General features: G+C 39.1%; 1 protein-coding gene across 2 annotated transcripts in view; it reads right to left on the bottom strand.

Moving 5' to 3' along the window:
* LOC110448440 (ras-related and estrogen-regulated growth inhibitor-like) overlaps positions 1-15,097 on the bottom strand; it is a 31,287-nt gene extending 16,190 nt beyond the window's left edge. For both annotated transcript variants that reach the window (XR_002462726.1, XM_021494684.1), the window contains exon 1: positions 14,701-15,097. Coding sequence is in view for 1 of the 2 variants with exons in the window: in XM_021494684.1 (XP_021350359.1) it covers positions 14,701-14,758 (58 nt within the window). In the remaining variant the exon portion in view is untranslated. The remainder of the gene's footprint in view (positions 1-14,700) is intronic.
* Positions 15,098-15,916: the final 819 nt, after the last annotated feature.

Genomic DNA, 15,916 nt, shown 5'->3' with positions numbered 1-15,916 from the left:
GACACGTGTTTGTCGTTTAGGAAGTTTACACAGACTGCAATGTTTCTTAGACAGATATGTTTCGGTTGGTGTCATGTTCCTGTGTTGTTGTGGAGCTAACGTTAACCCATCACGGCTGGAGCATTATTGGCGTTTAATGAGGTGGTCATGACTTGTACTCTACGTACTATTCATGTTATCAACCGGGGCCACCATAACTTCTGTCCAAATTGTTGGTTGATAGGCTCAACCCTTGACTTTGTTTTGCCCCGATTCATTTCGTTGTTATGAACTCAAAACACTGATATGAAGCAAAACAAGTAGATCTTTTATCTTGTATAATTTGCATAGTGGTGTAAGTGTATTAAAAGTTTTCCCAGATAATTTATTTTCCTTAATCAATGATCTGCTTAAAATTAACTTAAAATTAGGTACGTTATATTTTCGATTGTTAAACCGAAGTTTACTGAAACCAGTGTGATATGGTTGAGGTCAGGAGGATATCTTGCAAGAGTTGACAAACCAGTGTGAGATACAACATGTATTTACTACATCAACATACAAATCAAAGACAAATGCTAACCTGAAACACAAGTATCTCCAGGGATTAACGAGAAAACATTATATAAGTGCTAACTGAAAAGTCAACTTTAACTAAAGATTGACAAGAACGCATCATATACGTTTTCTAGTTCGCGAGCCCTTTTGATTAAAAAATCTTCTGTGGGGCAGTTCGGTACCAACATGTGGCGGGAAAATTGTACTCCTATCACCAGCAAGGAGGTAACAGGCGGGGAGGTAATTAGTTAGAACGGTACGCCATTAATTAACAGGGTTATTGCAAGATGTGAATGGACGGAACTGCCAGCCACGCGAAATGTCAATTAACATTGTGTTTTTGCATGACCCGATATTTAACCTTAAATCTGGTAAATTCAACACACGGTGGGTTGTTTTTCGTAGTAAGCTTGTTGATTTTACGGAAACCTAATAGAATTAAAATATATGACCGGAAATGTTACAAAAAAAAATCATTACTATATTTTTGAATTATCATATGACGCCTACCTAAAAGTAAAAAACGAGATAACAAATCACCAAAGAACGAGTGTTCACATAAGGGGAGGTAACTCTACGATTAAATTTCCGTACAATCGGTAACCCAATCGGGAACCGTAGGCACTTTCGCAAACGAAAAAAATTTCTATTTTCTCGTTTACGAGCGTTCCAACTGTTCCCGATCGGTACCTGTAAGGAAGTGAATTGATTTTGCATTTTTCTTAAATGATTACTCCAAAAAAAAACAAAGCCGGAACAATATGGTGCATGTGGTGGATTTGTTCCAGATATTGTACAGGGTAAACAAACTAAACAATTGTGGAATTATGAACGATGAAAATACGAAAGATGACATTTGCACAAATAGACAAGCTGTTATCGCAATTTTACAATTTTGCTTGTTCATAGCATCATCTGGTATAACTCACGTTTGAAACCATCTTTTCATCTAACTGATAAAATATGACAGGAACTAAGCCAGATAATGAAAATGTGAGGATTAATGTCAACACTTTTGGCCAAATAATCATTCTCTCTGATAAATAATACGCACAGGAAAATTATAACAGGAAGCACTTGTACGCTACTTACTTAATGCACACTCAACACTGTGTCGTGTATATCAACGGAATTGTGTTTTTGTAGAGTGTTGTGTTTTGTTCTATAATGTATTATGATGAAGTACAAGTAAGTCACTTGTTGACGGTGCATTCTGGCTCCCGCCCATACACATGGCCTTGGTTATTGCTATAGTTAATGATCAGTGTGGGATGTAATGCAAGGAAGCTTTGCTGTTCAATGTCTTTCCTCGTGATGTTTTGTAAACTTTTTGTGACCTTGACCTGGTAAATCATGACACACCTGTCATTTCTGAAGTAACACACAGGCATGCCACGTTGAAAAGGGAGGGAATGGGGAATAAGGAGGAGGAGGAAAAAGAGGCGAGGAGGAGTATGGCATGTGTGTTATCGTACATGTAACTACAAATAAATCACGAACCACGGCAGTCAGAATATAAAAACCTGCTGAACTGTTACACGTGTCGTAAGATTGTGAGTGTACATACACATGAACGTGCATCTTAATCAATTATACACGGTACATCGTGCTTCATAAGTCTTCATTTAAGTGTACAAGAGACGGCGACGCTGATTCTCTTGGCAACAGGTGGGGACGGAGTCGCTTTTTTGCGCTGAGAAAATATTTTTTTGGTTTCCACTGTCTGACCTATATAGAATGATTTTTTATCTTTAACAGTACTTCAGAAATAATTGACATCTTGGAGAGAAAAAACCTGAAAACAAACAAAAACTTTCCTTTTTTAACCTATCCGTATGTTTGAATGTTTAACTTATATAATGTGGAATGCATGTGTTGTACATTGGTACAAAAGACTATAAATATCATGAAACACTCGACTCTTAATTGAATTACAAGGGAAAAAATGGATATGCAAATCCATATATATCCTGCAAACGCATGCCGCTCATATTTTGTAACAGTTATTATTCACGTGCAATTGTTCACGTGGAACTAATTATAACGCTTTCAGATAAATGGAAACTATTAGAGGCGGCAAAAAAAGGGAGGCAAAATGGAACACTGACACACCTCTAGGTACAGATAATTTGATATTACCTCGTAATTGAACCAAAAAATGATTAGAACTGACAGCGCTATAACTGTTCAAAGCTTGCCCAGCCTTTGAATTGTTAAAAAAACTTTTGGATCAAACTTGTGAAAAGCTTAACAAATCTTCCGAGGTAACGGGTACTGGTATTGAGATCAGAACACAGCCAGCTCAACGTAATTAAGTTCAAACGAAGAAAAAATCATCTTTTTCGGGATCTGTATGTTTGGGGTTTAACGTCCTCGCAACAGTTAGGGTCAAACACGGTAACAATTCTTTCTACGAGAAATTACATTAATTTAGATTGGTCCATCCTTGCCGTAACACTATATGCAATGGTACCTAGACCTGAAATCCACGAAAAATAAATCCTGCAAAATTTACCATTTTGAGGATCGTAAATTGGTTGAGTATATACATTCAGTACTTCGATGATAACGATTTAAAAATGCAATAGCTTCCTATTGCTTTATGAAGACATTTCTCTCATTTCCCTGTGTGTAAGATATAGGGCTGTCCAGGGTAAGAAAGGGGTTAAGGAAATTTCAATCTTACACCCCATTTCACATGGCGTGTTTTGGAACTCTCCAATGGCGCAATGCGGAAAAGGCGACGTGATGAAATTAAAACCTTTTACGATGTATTTACGGTACGTGTTAGAAAGATGTGATCTGGCTGGCGGATCTGTTTTCGTCTACAAAGCTCAGGGGAAAAAATGATATTTTCAAAATGGTGGCCAGTCCAAACGCATTTTCATGGTTTCTGAGCTTATTCTGGTGGTTGGAATGAGAGAAAAATACTCTTTCATGCCAAAGGGTGTAGGATAGGGAAATTCCACCCTCAGGAATTTTCAAATATCCTACACCCCTGGGCATGAAAGAGTCTTAAGACAATACTACATGTACGGATACCAATATTAGCAAAAGATTAAATGCATGAAAACATAAGGCACAAACACGATTTCTTCAATATTCTATGATGGGACAACGGGCCTATGGATTTAGAACTACATTGCAAGAAGATTCGGGTATGTTAGACGATTACCTCTTTTTGATATGTAGTTTTAGAGTGATGAATTGATAATTTCAAACCCAAGTAAAGAGGTAGAAGTTCCTGATAACATGATGGAACTTTTAATTATAGATTTTACTTCGGATCTGGCGGTTTACAGAAAGCTAAAATGTTTATCCTAAAGCATGAGCCAGAAGGACGCTATAGTTGTTTAATTAACGCAGTATTGAATTAAATTGTATAATATACACGTAAACCTATCTTTTAACTATTTAAACAAAAGGAAACCCAGGTCTCGTACATTGGAAATGACTGTCTTGGTTGTAAATCGCATTGAGGCCGGAATGCGGAAATCGAGACCAGTTGCTGCTTTATGCAATGTTGTCACATAAGCACAGGGTCTGGACATAAGGGATTTCCGCTTTGTACAAGCATTGACCTAATATTTACACTAGCCGACATCTCATATGTCCAGCCCCTGTGCTATTAATAGGGATAACACTTCAGAGGCTCCTCCTACATAAGTCGCCTCATACAGACACCGGTAAGTGGCTAATACATGTTCTTGTGAAATATAGTCGTCATAGAGCTAGAAACGTGATTTTGCCAGCAGTTCAAAGGAATCGGTCTTACGGGGAAATAAAATATTCCATTTTTCACCCATTTCCACAAGCTGGCGGCTATTTAAGAGACGTATATGATTTGTAACGCTAGTGCTGAAGAAAGGTGTACCGAGTCACACAAATGGTGAACTCCTCCCCAGACATTCTCTGTCGGGATTCGTAAATACCTCTCGCCAGATCCCGACACGATAGCTCTGTAGATATAGCTGTTTTATGTAACAGACAATTTTCCGGTAATATAATCTGCCATCTTTGATTTGAGAGTCAACCCGATATGTCCCTGTACGTTGATAACGGCTGAACTTCCGGTATGTACTCTCTACTAGATGTGACGATGTAAATTGTTTTCGATGCTCGCGTGCAGACGTTCGTCAGTAACAAGATAATCATGCCAAGAATTTAACCGTTTCATAATCTATCAATCTTACCAGTACAATTCATAAAGAAATACAAAATGTACACAGATCTTTTCCATGTTATGCAAAATGTAAATATGTCCACGTTTTTCCCCTGTTGGCGATGCTTTTCAATTTAAAACCATACATGTTTTATTCTATTTCCATCTCATTCATTTGAATAAATGATAAGTGAATAAAGGTTATACTTTAACGATAATGCAGGTGATTGCCACTGTCAGGCGTAGGATTACTTTTACTATTACTGGTTTTTAAACGACACAAATAGAAGGTACGGGAATCCCACATTAGCTGTCTCTTACACCATGCAGTGGGTAACAGCAGCTAGGCCTATAGGTGTGAAAATGTAAGAGAACTACTGCACAGATATATTTTTGGGTTCAAACAAAACATTATGCATGCTTTTTAAGATATAATGAACACTTTTAACTATGCATAACAAAAAAAAAAACACTTAACGCGTGTTTTTTAGAAAGTTTAGCAAGTTATAAAAGTGTTTCTTCATTAAGTCCGATAATCATGTTTTGGAGATGGATAATATAAAACTCACGTAACGCGTGTTTTCTAAATGGCTGTTGTAAGTCATAAATCTCCTTCATATGAGAAATATTCACCACGATTTATTACTGCATTTATTTATAAATATATTTGCCAAAACAATCATAGAACGTTATTCGCTAAGAAAATGAACTTTTTTCTTTGACTTGATTGAAAATATTTTCCTGTCATTCATAACCTTCCTTAGAATTATTTTATGATTATAAAAATAACTCTGTGTCCCATCCGTAATTATAAACAGCATCCTCGAACAGCAAAGAAAAAATGTAGCCAAGTGCGTACATCAATTGATGTTGTGAAAGACTATGATTATTTCTTGTTTTCATTCAGTAAGTACTCATATCGTCAAAGATGTTCGGGATGGTATTTGAACGAGAGGGTTGGGCGGGGATAATTTAATTGATACAGACGGCATTCAGAATTTTGCCAATTTTTCTCGTAGGAGAAATTGTGGTTTTAGAGTGGGATGCTTGTTTTTGGCTTGGCTGTTATGTGTAACACGTGTTCTGGTGTAGAGTACATCTATAGAGAACACGTTTGGAGGTCTGATGGTAACCTGTAATATCGTGTAAGATAAACAGCTCGCCTGATCATGTCATTACGGAGCTTAATACCGGTCTGGACCAGGTTGTGCTTGCATTTGTCAGCTTAAGTTGTTATTCCGATTTTCACTATTTGAAGATTGCTGACAACTTAGATCATAGGCAAGCCAACCCATAACATTTAAAATTTAAATGAGGGATCTAGAAGTATTGAGGTATCTTTTAATAAAATAGAGATATAGCCAATTCAGATAGAGATATCTTTAAATGTGATAGGTATCTTGAATTAAAATGGAGATCATGTATAAAAGAAATTGAGATATCTTAAATTCAATCAGAGATATCTTTAAATGACTTCTAGATTGCATATAATTTGGTAAAAGATATATCTTTAGATGTTATAGAGATATCTGTAAATGAAATGGAGATACTTATAAAAGAAATGTTTATCTGTATAAGAAATACAGATATCTCCATAAGTTTATGAGATATCTCCTAAAGTGAATGAGATATCTGTTTTGGGTATTTTAAAAGTTGGCTTGCAATACAAAGTTCATCTCGATCGTTTCTAAGGCCAAATAGATTCTTGTGCTTAAGGCATTAAGTAATGTTTTAATTATTTCCAAAGGAAGAGGCACGAAGAGCCTTTTTTTCATTTTGCATGTATCAATATAAAAAAACGACAACATTTTCCCATCCAACAATAACATGACGACAAATCATTCGTTCTTGTAAACAATGCTGTCAAGACTTCTGTAGTGTTGTCTTGACAGTGGTGCTACGGTCATTAATCAAGATTTACATCTTTCCAGTAAAAGTGACTGGGTTCTGAGACGGTACTATGACAACTTTGAATGAATTATCTGACTGCCCCTAAACACTCATTGAATAGTTGGGAAATGTGTGCTCTAAAAACGAGTTAAAACGTACGAAAATCTGTCCCCAAAACGCTTTCTCGGTTTGGAATTTAAGCGAGCTGCAAACGTATATAGTTGAATCATGTCTATGACTTGTGAAAATTATAATATCCATAAAGTTGATTCAAATAGAAATTATACGGGTTGTTGTAAACAGATTATTTTGGCAATCGGTAATATTGGACTGAACCCAATGCTGTTAATTCACCTCTATATCGCTATATATTTATAGCTTTGCAATCATTTGCAGATGTAAGCCATGTTTTTCTGTTCCTCTTATAATTTGTTATGCATGTTGCCAGCAGATTAAAATTGGTTCCGTTTCCATAAATTTTAAATTACAATGTTTTTTTGTCAGTTAAAATAATACTATTAGATAATGAATGCATTCTCACTTCATCATATGCAATTGATAGAACGAGCCTCGCTGTTTCTGTATTTTGTCAGCCTAATTGACTAGCTAATATGAAAACTTTATAATGAGTTGTATCTTTCTCAGACGAGATGAAGACTAACAAATCGTTATATCTATCACATTACCCATAACTTATCTGAAAATATGACTGAAAAACTAAGCAGTTTTTATACCAGTAGGAAATGTTATTTTGGTTACTATCCGATAACTTTAATTTGATGCTAGGAAATTAGCTCTACGGGGTTTTACCAGCTAGGCCTATTTCATTGTCAATATTAACATTTACTCATCACGTGATTTTATGTGTTAACATGACGCTTGACGTAACGTTGCGTCTGGATTTGGGTCAATCGATCAGATGACTACGATTTTTTGAGAGTTGTTTCGTCAGTCTCGTTTTATTACACAATGTATCATCAGGACAGAACATGTTCAATCTCATGAATTATAGCGAACTTTTAATGAATGATGACTGTTTGTTTGGAATGTAATTCACTCAATTGGAAATGTTGCTATAATGTCGACACGAAATTACTTGATCATGGAATCTGACCGTATACTGTAGTTCATACCAATATGATAATTAAAATGTTAACGTTAAAATGTCCTGATGAAATTACTTATCTTATAGTGACGTCATCATTACCATTGTATGCGTTACTTGAACGGTAGTTGTTTTGGGGCCACTAACAATTGCCGTATTTAGTCAATTGGTCACCTCCAGTTGCCACTATGACGTCATAAATAGACTACACAATCGACAGGCGCTCTGATCATCCAGACAAAGAACACTGACGTTGTTTATTTTTAAGTACAACACATGGAGCTTTGATTAGGTCATTAGATGTATATATATATAGGTATGTTTGTGGTTAATGAACTAATTAAAAAGACCAGCAATGTTTGCAGGCTTTGTTTTCTACACTATGTCTATTTAATTGACACAGAACCAGAACACGCCACACACAATGAATTACTGCTGAATAAATCATTACCACTTCCGGTACACACTTCCGGTTCATCAGTGGTAGTAACATGTGATGTTCTTTATCGCGTGTTTACTAATAGAAAACAATACTTGTTTGTCGTCTGCTAGTTTTCTGAAATATTTTAAAATGTTTTACATAAATATAACTTTTTATCATTTATTTTTCATCTGTTTGTTTTCCATTTCCATTATAATTTTCCTCTGACTGTGTGGGGACACGGGGCAGACACTAACCCGTCCATCCGTCCGTTCACTACATTAATTTCCTAAAAGATTTACAAGCGAAGTTGTATTTAACCTTCTCTAAAACTTAAAAGGAATATGGTTTGTATAACAAATAATCTTATAACAAACGGCCTACAAAACAGTGCTAATGCACATTTGCACTCAAGTACAACGTCGTTTGTAGCTGCGATAAAGTTGATAACGAGCTACCAAGACATGTTCGCGGGCGACACGTCTCAAATCAATACCAACTATCGTGATCGGGCGGTTCATGTGGAGAGCAATCAATTCAATAAAAAATACCCCAGGACACGTCTGATACCACACAATACGTCTGTTACCCAAGGAAACGTCTGATACCTCGGGACAAGTCTGATACCCCACAACACGTCTGATACCCAAGGAAACGTCTTATACCTCAGGACACGTCTGATACCCCACAACACATCTGATACCTCAGGACACGTCTGATACTCCAGGACACGTCTGATACCTCAGGACACGTCTGATACCCCAAGACACGTCTGATACCCCGGGACACGTCTGATACCTCAGGACACGTCTGATCCCCCAAGACACGTCTGATACCTCGGGACACGTCTGATACCTCGGGACACGTCCGATAACCCAGAACACGTCCGATACCCCAGAACACGTCTGATACCCCAGGATACGTCTGATACCCAAGGACACGTCTGATACCTCAGGACACGTCTGACACCCCAGGACACGTCTGATACCTCGGGACACGTCCGATACCCCAGAACACGTCCGATACCCCAGAACACGTCTGATACCCCAGGACACGTCTGATACCCCAGGACACGTCTGATACCTAAGAACACGTCTGATACCTAAGGACACGTCTGATTCCTCGGGACACGTCTGATCCCTCAGGACACGTCTGATAGCCCAGGACACGTCTGAAACCGCGGGACACGTCTGATCCCCCAGGACGCGTCTGATACCCCAGTGCCCGTCTGATACCCCAGAACACGTTCGATACCCCAGAACACGTTCGATACCCCAGAACACGTTTGATACCCCAGGACAGGTCTGACACCTCCAGGACACGTCTGATGCCTCAGGACACGTCTGATGCCTCAGGACACGTCTGACACCTCAGGACACGTCTGATACCCCAGGACACGTCTGATACCTCAGCCCATGTCTGATACCAAAGTACACGTCTGATACCTCAGGATACGTCTGACACCCCAGGACACATCTGATACCAAAGGACACGTCTGATACCTCAGGACACGTCGGATACTCCAGGACTCGTCTGATACCCCAGGACACGTCTGATACCAAAGGACACGTCTGATACCTCAGGACACGTCTGACACCCCAGGACACGTCTGATACCTCGGGACACGTCCGATACCCCAGAACACGTCCGATACCCCAGAACACGTCTGATACCCCAGGACACGTCTGATACCCCAGGACACGTCTGGTACCCCAGGACACGTCTGATACCCCAGGACAGGTCTGACACCTCCAGGACACGTCTGATACCCCAGGACATGTCGTCTGATACCTCCAGGACACGTCTGATACCCCAGGTCACGTCTGATACCCCAGGACATGTCTGATACCCCAAGACACGTATGATACCCCAAGACACGTCTGATACCCCAGGACACGTCTGATACCCCAGGACACGTCTGATACCTCAGGACATGTCTGATACCCCAGGACATTTCTGATCTCCCAAGACACGTATGATCCCCCAAGACACGTCTGATACCCCCGGACACGGCTGATCCCCCAGGACCCGTCTGATACCCCAGGCCACGTCTGATACCCCAGGTCACGTCTAATACCTCCAGGACATGTCTGATACCCCCACGACACGTCTGATCCCCCGGGACACGTCTGAGACCCCAGGACACGTCTGGTAGCCCCGGACACGTCTGATACCCCCGGACACGTCCGATACCCCGGGACGTGTCTGATACCACCAGGACACGTCTGATAACTCGGGACACGTCTGATACCCTAGGACACGTCTAATACCTCAGGACACGTCGGATACTCCAGGACTCGTCTGATCCCAAAGGACACGTCTGATGCCTCAGGACACGTCTGAGACCCCAGGACACGTCTGGTACCCCAGGACACGGCTGATACCGCAGGACACGTCTGATACGTCGGGACACGTCTGATACATCGGGACACGTCTGATACCTTAGGACACGTCTGATACCCTAGGACACGTCTAATACCTCAGGACACGTCGGATACTCCAGGACTCGTCTGATACCTCAGGACCCGTCTGATACCCCAGGACAGGTCTGACACCTCCATGACACGTCTGATACCTCCACAACACGTCTATTCCCCCAGGACACGTCGGATACCTCGGGACACGTCTGATACCTCGGGACACGTCTGATACCTGAGGACACATCTGATACCTCGGGACACGTCTGATACCTCAGGACACGTCTGATACCTCGGGACACGTCTGATACCTCAGGACACGTCTTATACTCCGGGACGTGTCTGATACCCCCAGGACACGTCTGATACCTCAGGACACGTCTGATACTCCAGGACACGTCTGATACTCCGGGACATGTCTGATACCACCAGGACATGTCTGATACCACCAGGACATGTCTGATATCACCAGGACACGTCTGATACCTCCAGGACATGTCTGATATTCCGGGATATGTCTGATATTCCGGGACATGGTAAAGAAACGTCTTTATGCCGATTGCCAGGTCCCGATGTCCGGCATACAATAAGCATTGCAGTGCTAATGTTTATTGTTTTAAATATGCGACGTTAAATAAAAATTCTTGTTTCTGGATATGTTTTTACCACATGAGTAGGGTTTGACCTTTTACAGATTTAATCGTTCTGTTGTGTGCGCTGTTCTATATGTAAGTTCTCACGATAGCCTTGTTTTTCACGTATCGGTAATAATTTTGTTTTTTTCCAGACAAATACATTCCGAAATCTGTTTTTATATCATATTCAGGATAATTGAATCGTGTGATCTAGAACATCATTGTTCTATTACGTTATCACCAAAATATATAACGTCCAATTTCGTGAACGCGATTTTGGAAAAAAACAATGTACCCTGGATATCTCGAAGGCATAGTTAAGACCTGGTTCCGTGTCTCCTACATCTTTGTATTAGTAAGAAACGACTTAGTAAAAGTTATGAGGAAGGGACACGGTAAAACTCGGTTATTTCGAGGTAATACTTGGTCCTGAAAATGTTAATATCATATAAAAGTACTCAGATATCCCAAAGTAAACATGAATATATAATCATGGCTGGCTATAATTTACTTAGTATTTAGGCTAAGTGAAGCTTGTTTCCAAATCTGATATAACATAAAGAGCCGGTAAGGCACAGGATAGGAAACGTTTATTTACGGTAATATTAAAACAAGTAAACTTCACAAATTGTGTGTGTCCAGCAAGCACGTGTGGATATTTCAGATACTTTACGTTAACTTGGTTAGAGCACCAATTCGCCAATATATCTCGATATTCGATATTTTTTTAGTATTTATGCCCACCTGGTATAAAGATAAAGAAGGAAACGTGAGCGGGAAATCTCGGTCGTTCGAGATAACGAAGTTCGCATGTACTATCAACTCAATTCTACATTTGATGGAGACTAGCTTATCACAGACAAGTACGGTAGTTATGTATATATATTTACACTTGTTGTATTAATTAATCCATTGACGCTATTACGTCAGCATCTTTTCGTGGCATGAATGATATATATTTCGGTCGATCTATTTTATATACAGACAATATCTGTCCTATCAACAGCTAAGGTCATTGCGGGACCTGTTTCCATGTGTGTTATGTATGCGCGCGTGTGTCTGTGTGTGTGTGTGTGTGTGTGTGTGTGTTGATATGTTGGTGTATGTGTATTCTTTCGATAGCGCCGATCTGATGCTAACTTTCTTGTGCTACCTCACTGAAATAAGATACCGAAGGATTCCTGCCGGTCACGTTATACTGACAATAAGTTAAACAGTTGATGTGATTACTCTAAATGCTGAACGTTAAGCAGGGAATAACAACTATCATTTCAAGGACTTTGATATGTCCCGGCCCAGTAACAGAACCCACTTGGCCTTCACCACTTGAGCGAACGGTAAGCACTAAGTTCAAAGTGAGGTACTGCCAAGCAAGGCGCTATATAGGATACAAAAGGTTGTTTGGAAGCATGGAGGAAATATAAAGATACCAAATGTTGAAAATGGGTGCAAGAAATTTATTTTGGTCGCTTTTATGTCCCCAAGTTACGGTGGTACATTTAGGACATGTATAATATTATTTTCTACCTTAATTATCTCGAAGTAATGTCGAGCGCTCTAGAAAATAAGCCGGGCGCTCGAGATAATTAAGGTAGAATATAATATTATGCGTGTCCTAAATGTACCAACCTACCAAATAGAGGACACAATAGCAAATTCCATATTATGCAGGTTCCCACATTATATGTCACCTACAACACGCGGTGGGCAACAGCAGATAATCGTTTACCTCAATCCTCAACATGTAATAAGCTTTACTGGTAACATTATGAGACATTTTTTTTTATTAAAATGAATACGGACTTCACTTAACTACCTAAACATGACCGGACAGAGTTATAAAAGTCATATAAAAAGGGGTCTGTTAAGGATTACACTTCATTAATAACCAGCAAACTTCTACAAATCACTGCATGGGTTGTGCAGAAAAACTACATGAAATGAACAACATTCGATTTTAGGAAGAAAGAGATTTAATTTACAGTGTAAACATCGGTTTATTGCATGCGTTTTGTTTTATGGGAGAAGGATCAACAGCGTTACTGATCTGTTATAGATTGTTATTAAATCTCATTTCCGTTTTTATTCCGTGTTTTTAAGGATTTACAGCTATTTCTCAATAAGCGTCTAAACCTGATAGGTATATATGACATGCTTACTTTAAATTGAAGGTTTATTATAGAAAAAGATGAAAGTAACATGTAAGTCGGATTTCATTCTGAAATAGATCTCAGAGAGCGCTAAGCTGAAATAAGTTGACTAAATCCTCGGAGACTCAATTGAAACTTACTAACATGGAGAGTTATTCATCTTTGCCAAACTGAACTTAGATAAAAGCAAAACGTAAAATTTTAAAGATTTGGCACAGAAAACGTTCTATTTAAAAAAGTCTACTTTTTAACTCTACACTATCCATCATTTTTGACACTTTGTAATGTCAAATGATTTTATGAGAGTTTCCAGATTGTTTAAAAGCATCAGAAAGTTTCCCTTATGAGATTCTAAAAAGCGTGTTTTATTACCCTTCTTTGATTTCAGCATATTTTGTTGTTTTCCAGATACGGCCAGATCGGTTCGAGCACCGCTTTAACAGCAGAATTGAAATCCTCTCATCAAAAAATTGTTGCAGCAATAATACAAATAACAAAACGTGATATATTTACAGATGTATATAAAAAAAACACCATCTTTTCACAGTTCTGCTGATATCAAGGAAAGCATAAACACATGCTGCGATACAGTAGACATTGTTCCTCATTTCTTAATTACAATTTTTTAGTAATTTATCTATTTTCGTTTCCTGTCTCTGGATCAAGGGCAAAGACACATGGATGGTAGTCATGGTGGTTTTTTTTTATCATTATTGCATTATTTTGCCAATAGTCTTCATTATTCGAAGTTCAAACGTAGTACCCTGTATAAAGTGATACTCGTTTATCCGTACACAGCTAGATAGGTAAGAAAACTTGCTAGAACACAAATAACTCTCGACCTCACTATTCCGGATTCTTACGACTTCGTAATTTTGAACTCCAGACAGGACAGATAATTCACAGCATCGGTAATCCGAGCTAGGACATATAACTCTCTATCACACTTATCCGGATTCCGACAGGCCAGTTAATTCCAACCTCACTAATCCGAATTCTGACATGCCAGATAATCGAAACCTCGCTGATACTGATTTAGTCCGCTAAAACTGACCAAACCTCGCTAATCAGGTCTCCAGCAGGACAAATAATCCCAACTTTGCTAATCCGGATCCGGCAGGTTAGTGATCTCAACTTCGTTATACTATGGGATTGTGACCAGACCAATAAACCCGACCTTGCTTACATGGAATTCGATCAACTGGACAACCAATTAACCTTCCGGCCTGTAACGCTACTTAATCGATTTCCTTTTTTGTTCTGATTGTTAATCCGGAAAAAAAGTTTTAATTTGAGCCGGAATCACGAGCCCCAGATTGCGTTGCAATTACTTATCATTGTATCATAATTAAGTTTGATAAAGTATTGAGGTTATTCACTTACCTGTTTTTCCTACGCCTTCTTTTCCCAGTACCAGAATATTCACCGTGTTTCCTTTCATATTGGATCCCAATGGAACTCCGAAAACGTCTTAAGTTAAAAAGTTCACTTAAAAACACATTATTGTAACTCATCCATGATCACAGAAAAACACACATGTTTAAAGATTAATGTTACACCATATATATAATTATTACATACTAAACAGTTAACAGATTGAATGCAAAAATCTTGTTCCAAAAGCCTCCGTTCGGATAACTATTAGCTCGGAGCAGGTGCTCTATAGTAAACAGTGAGGTAGTGTACCCCAGCCTTTATATACACTGTATAATGTAAACCCGGTAGTGTATATCCCTAGCCTGCTACACGGTGGGGAAGACAGGTGGCCCTAATTGCCACAGCACGAGCGTATTATATTTACTGACTCGGCGGTCACCGATTACAAATTCACTCGGGTCTTTCCGCCATGTTTCAACTACCGCAAAAGAAAGCGGCACGTGCATACACACTTTGCGACATTCTGATTGGCCAGATTGGATGGTTTATTATTTGACGTCATAAAGAAACGTAACGTTTGTGAGTGCAGGCGGTTGAATCCGCAGAAGAACATCCTAAATTGATCAATAAGATATCTACATTTTACTATCTAACCTATGCCTTAATACAAACATTTCTTTTTAAAATAATAGAAAACGTCTGCTTGTAATGGATAAAAACTCATAACAAAAGCACATATTTTCAAGTAAGCGAGGGTGATGTTAGGGTCGGTAGAATTCTCGGACGCCAGGGATTGAGATGCGTTGGTTGTAAACAAGATGTAGTTGAGAAGCACTATGCACAGCATCACAAGCATGATATGAAAGTTTTTATAAATATTCATGTATTCATTTTTAATAGATACAAAGTTATACCCAAGACACGAAAGTTTAACAAAGGGTCATAACTCTGCAATTAAGGGATCGCGGTACCAAAAATTTGGAAAGCTCTTGTTAGAACGTTTGCACATGTCAAATATGACTTCAAATTTTGCACGGTTCAGAAGCTATGGTCAAGGTTACAGTATTAAAATATATATCCTTCCGTCCAAGAAACCTACATTTTAGCGCCTGGCACTTGCTCGTGGGCAGGGGTGCGCTACCGCATTAAACGTTTGTCCATGAGACCTCTTTAAGAATGATAGGATATTCACCAACGATGTTCGATACAGCAACAAACACCA

This window comes from Mizuhopecten yessoensis, unplaced genomic scaffold (genome assembly GCF_002113885.1).
Source record: "Mizuhopecten yessoensis strain PY_sf001 unplaced genomic scaffold, ASM211388v2 scaffold4033, whole genome shotgun sequence".
NCBI classification, from domain to species: Eukaryota; Metazoa; Mollusca; class Bivalvia; order Pectinida; family Pectinidae; genus Mizuhopecten; species Mizuhopecten yessoensis.
The sequence above is the reverse complement of the archived record's forward strand: the minus strand, read 5'-3'. Positions and strand labels throughout refer to the sequence as shown.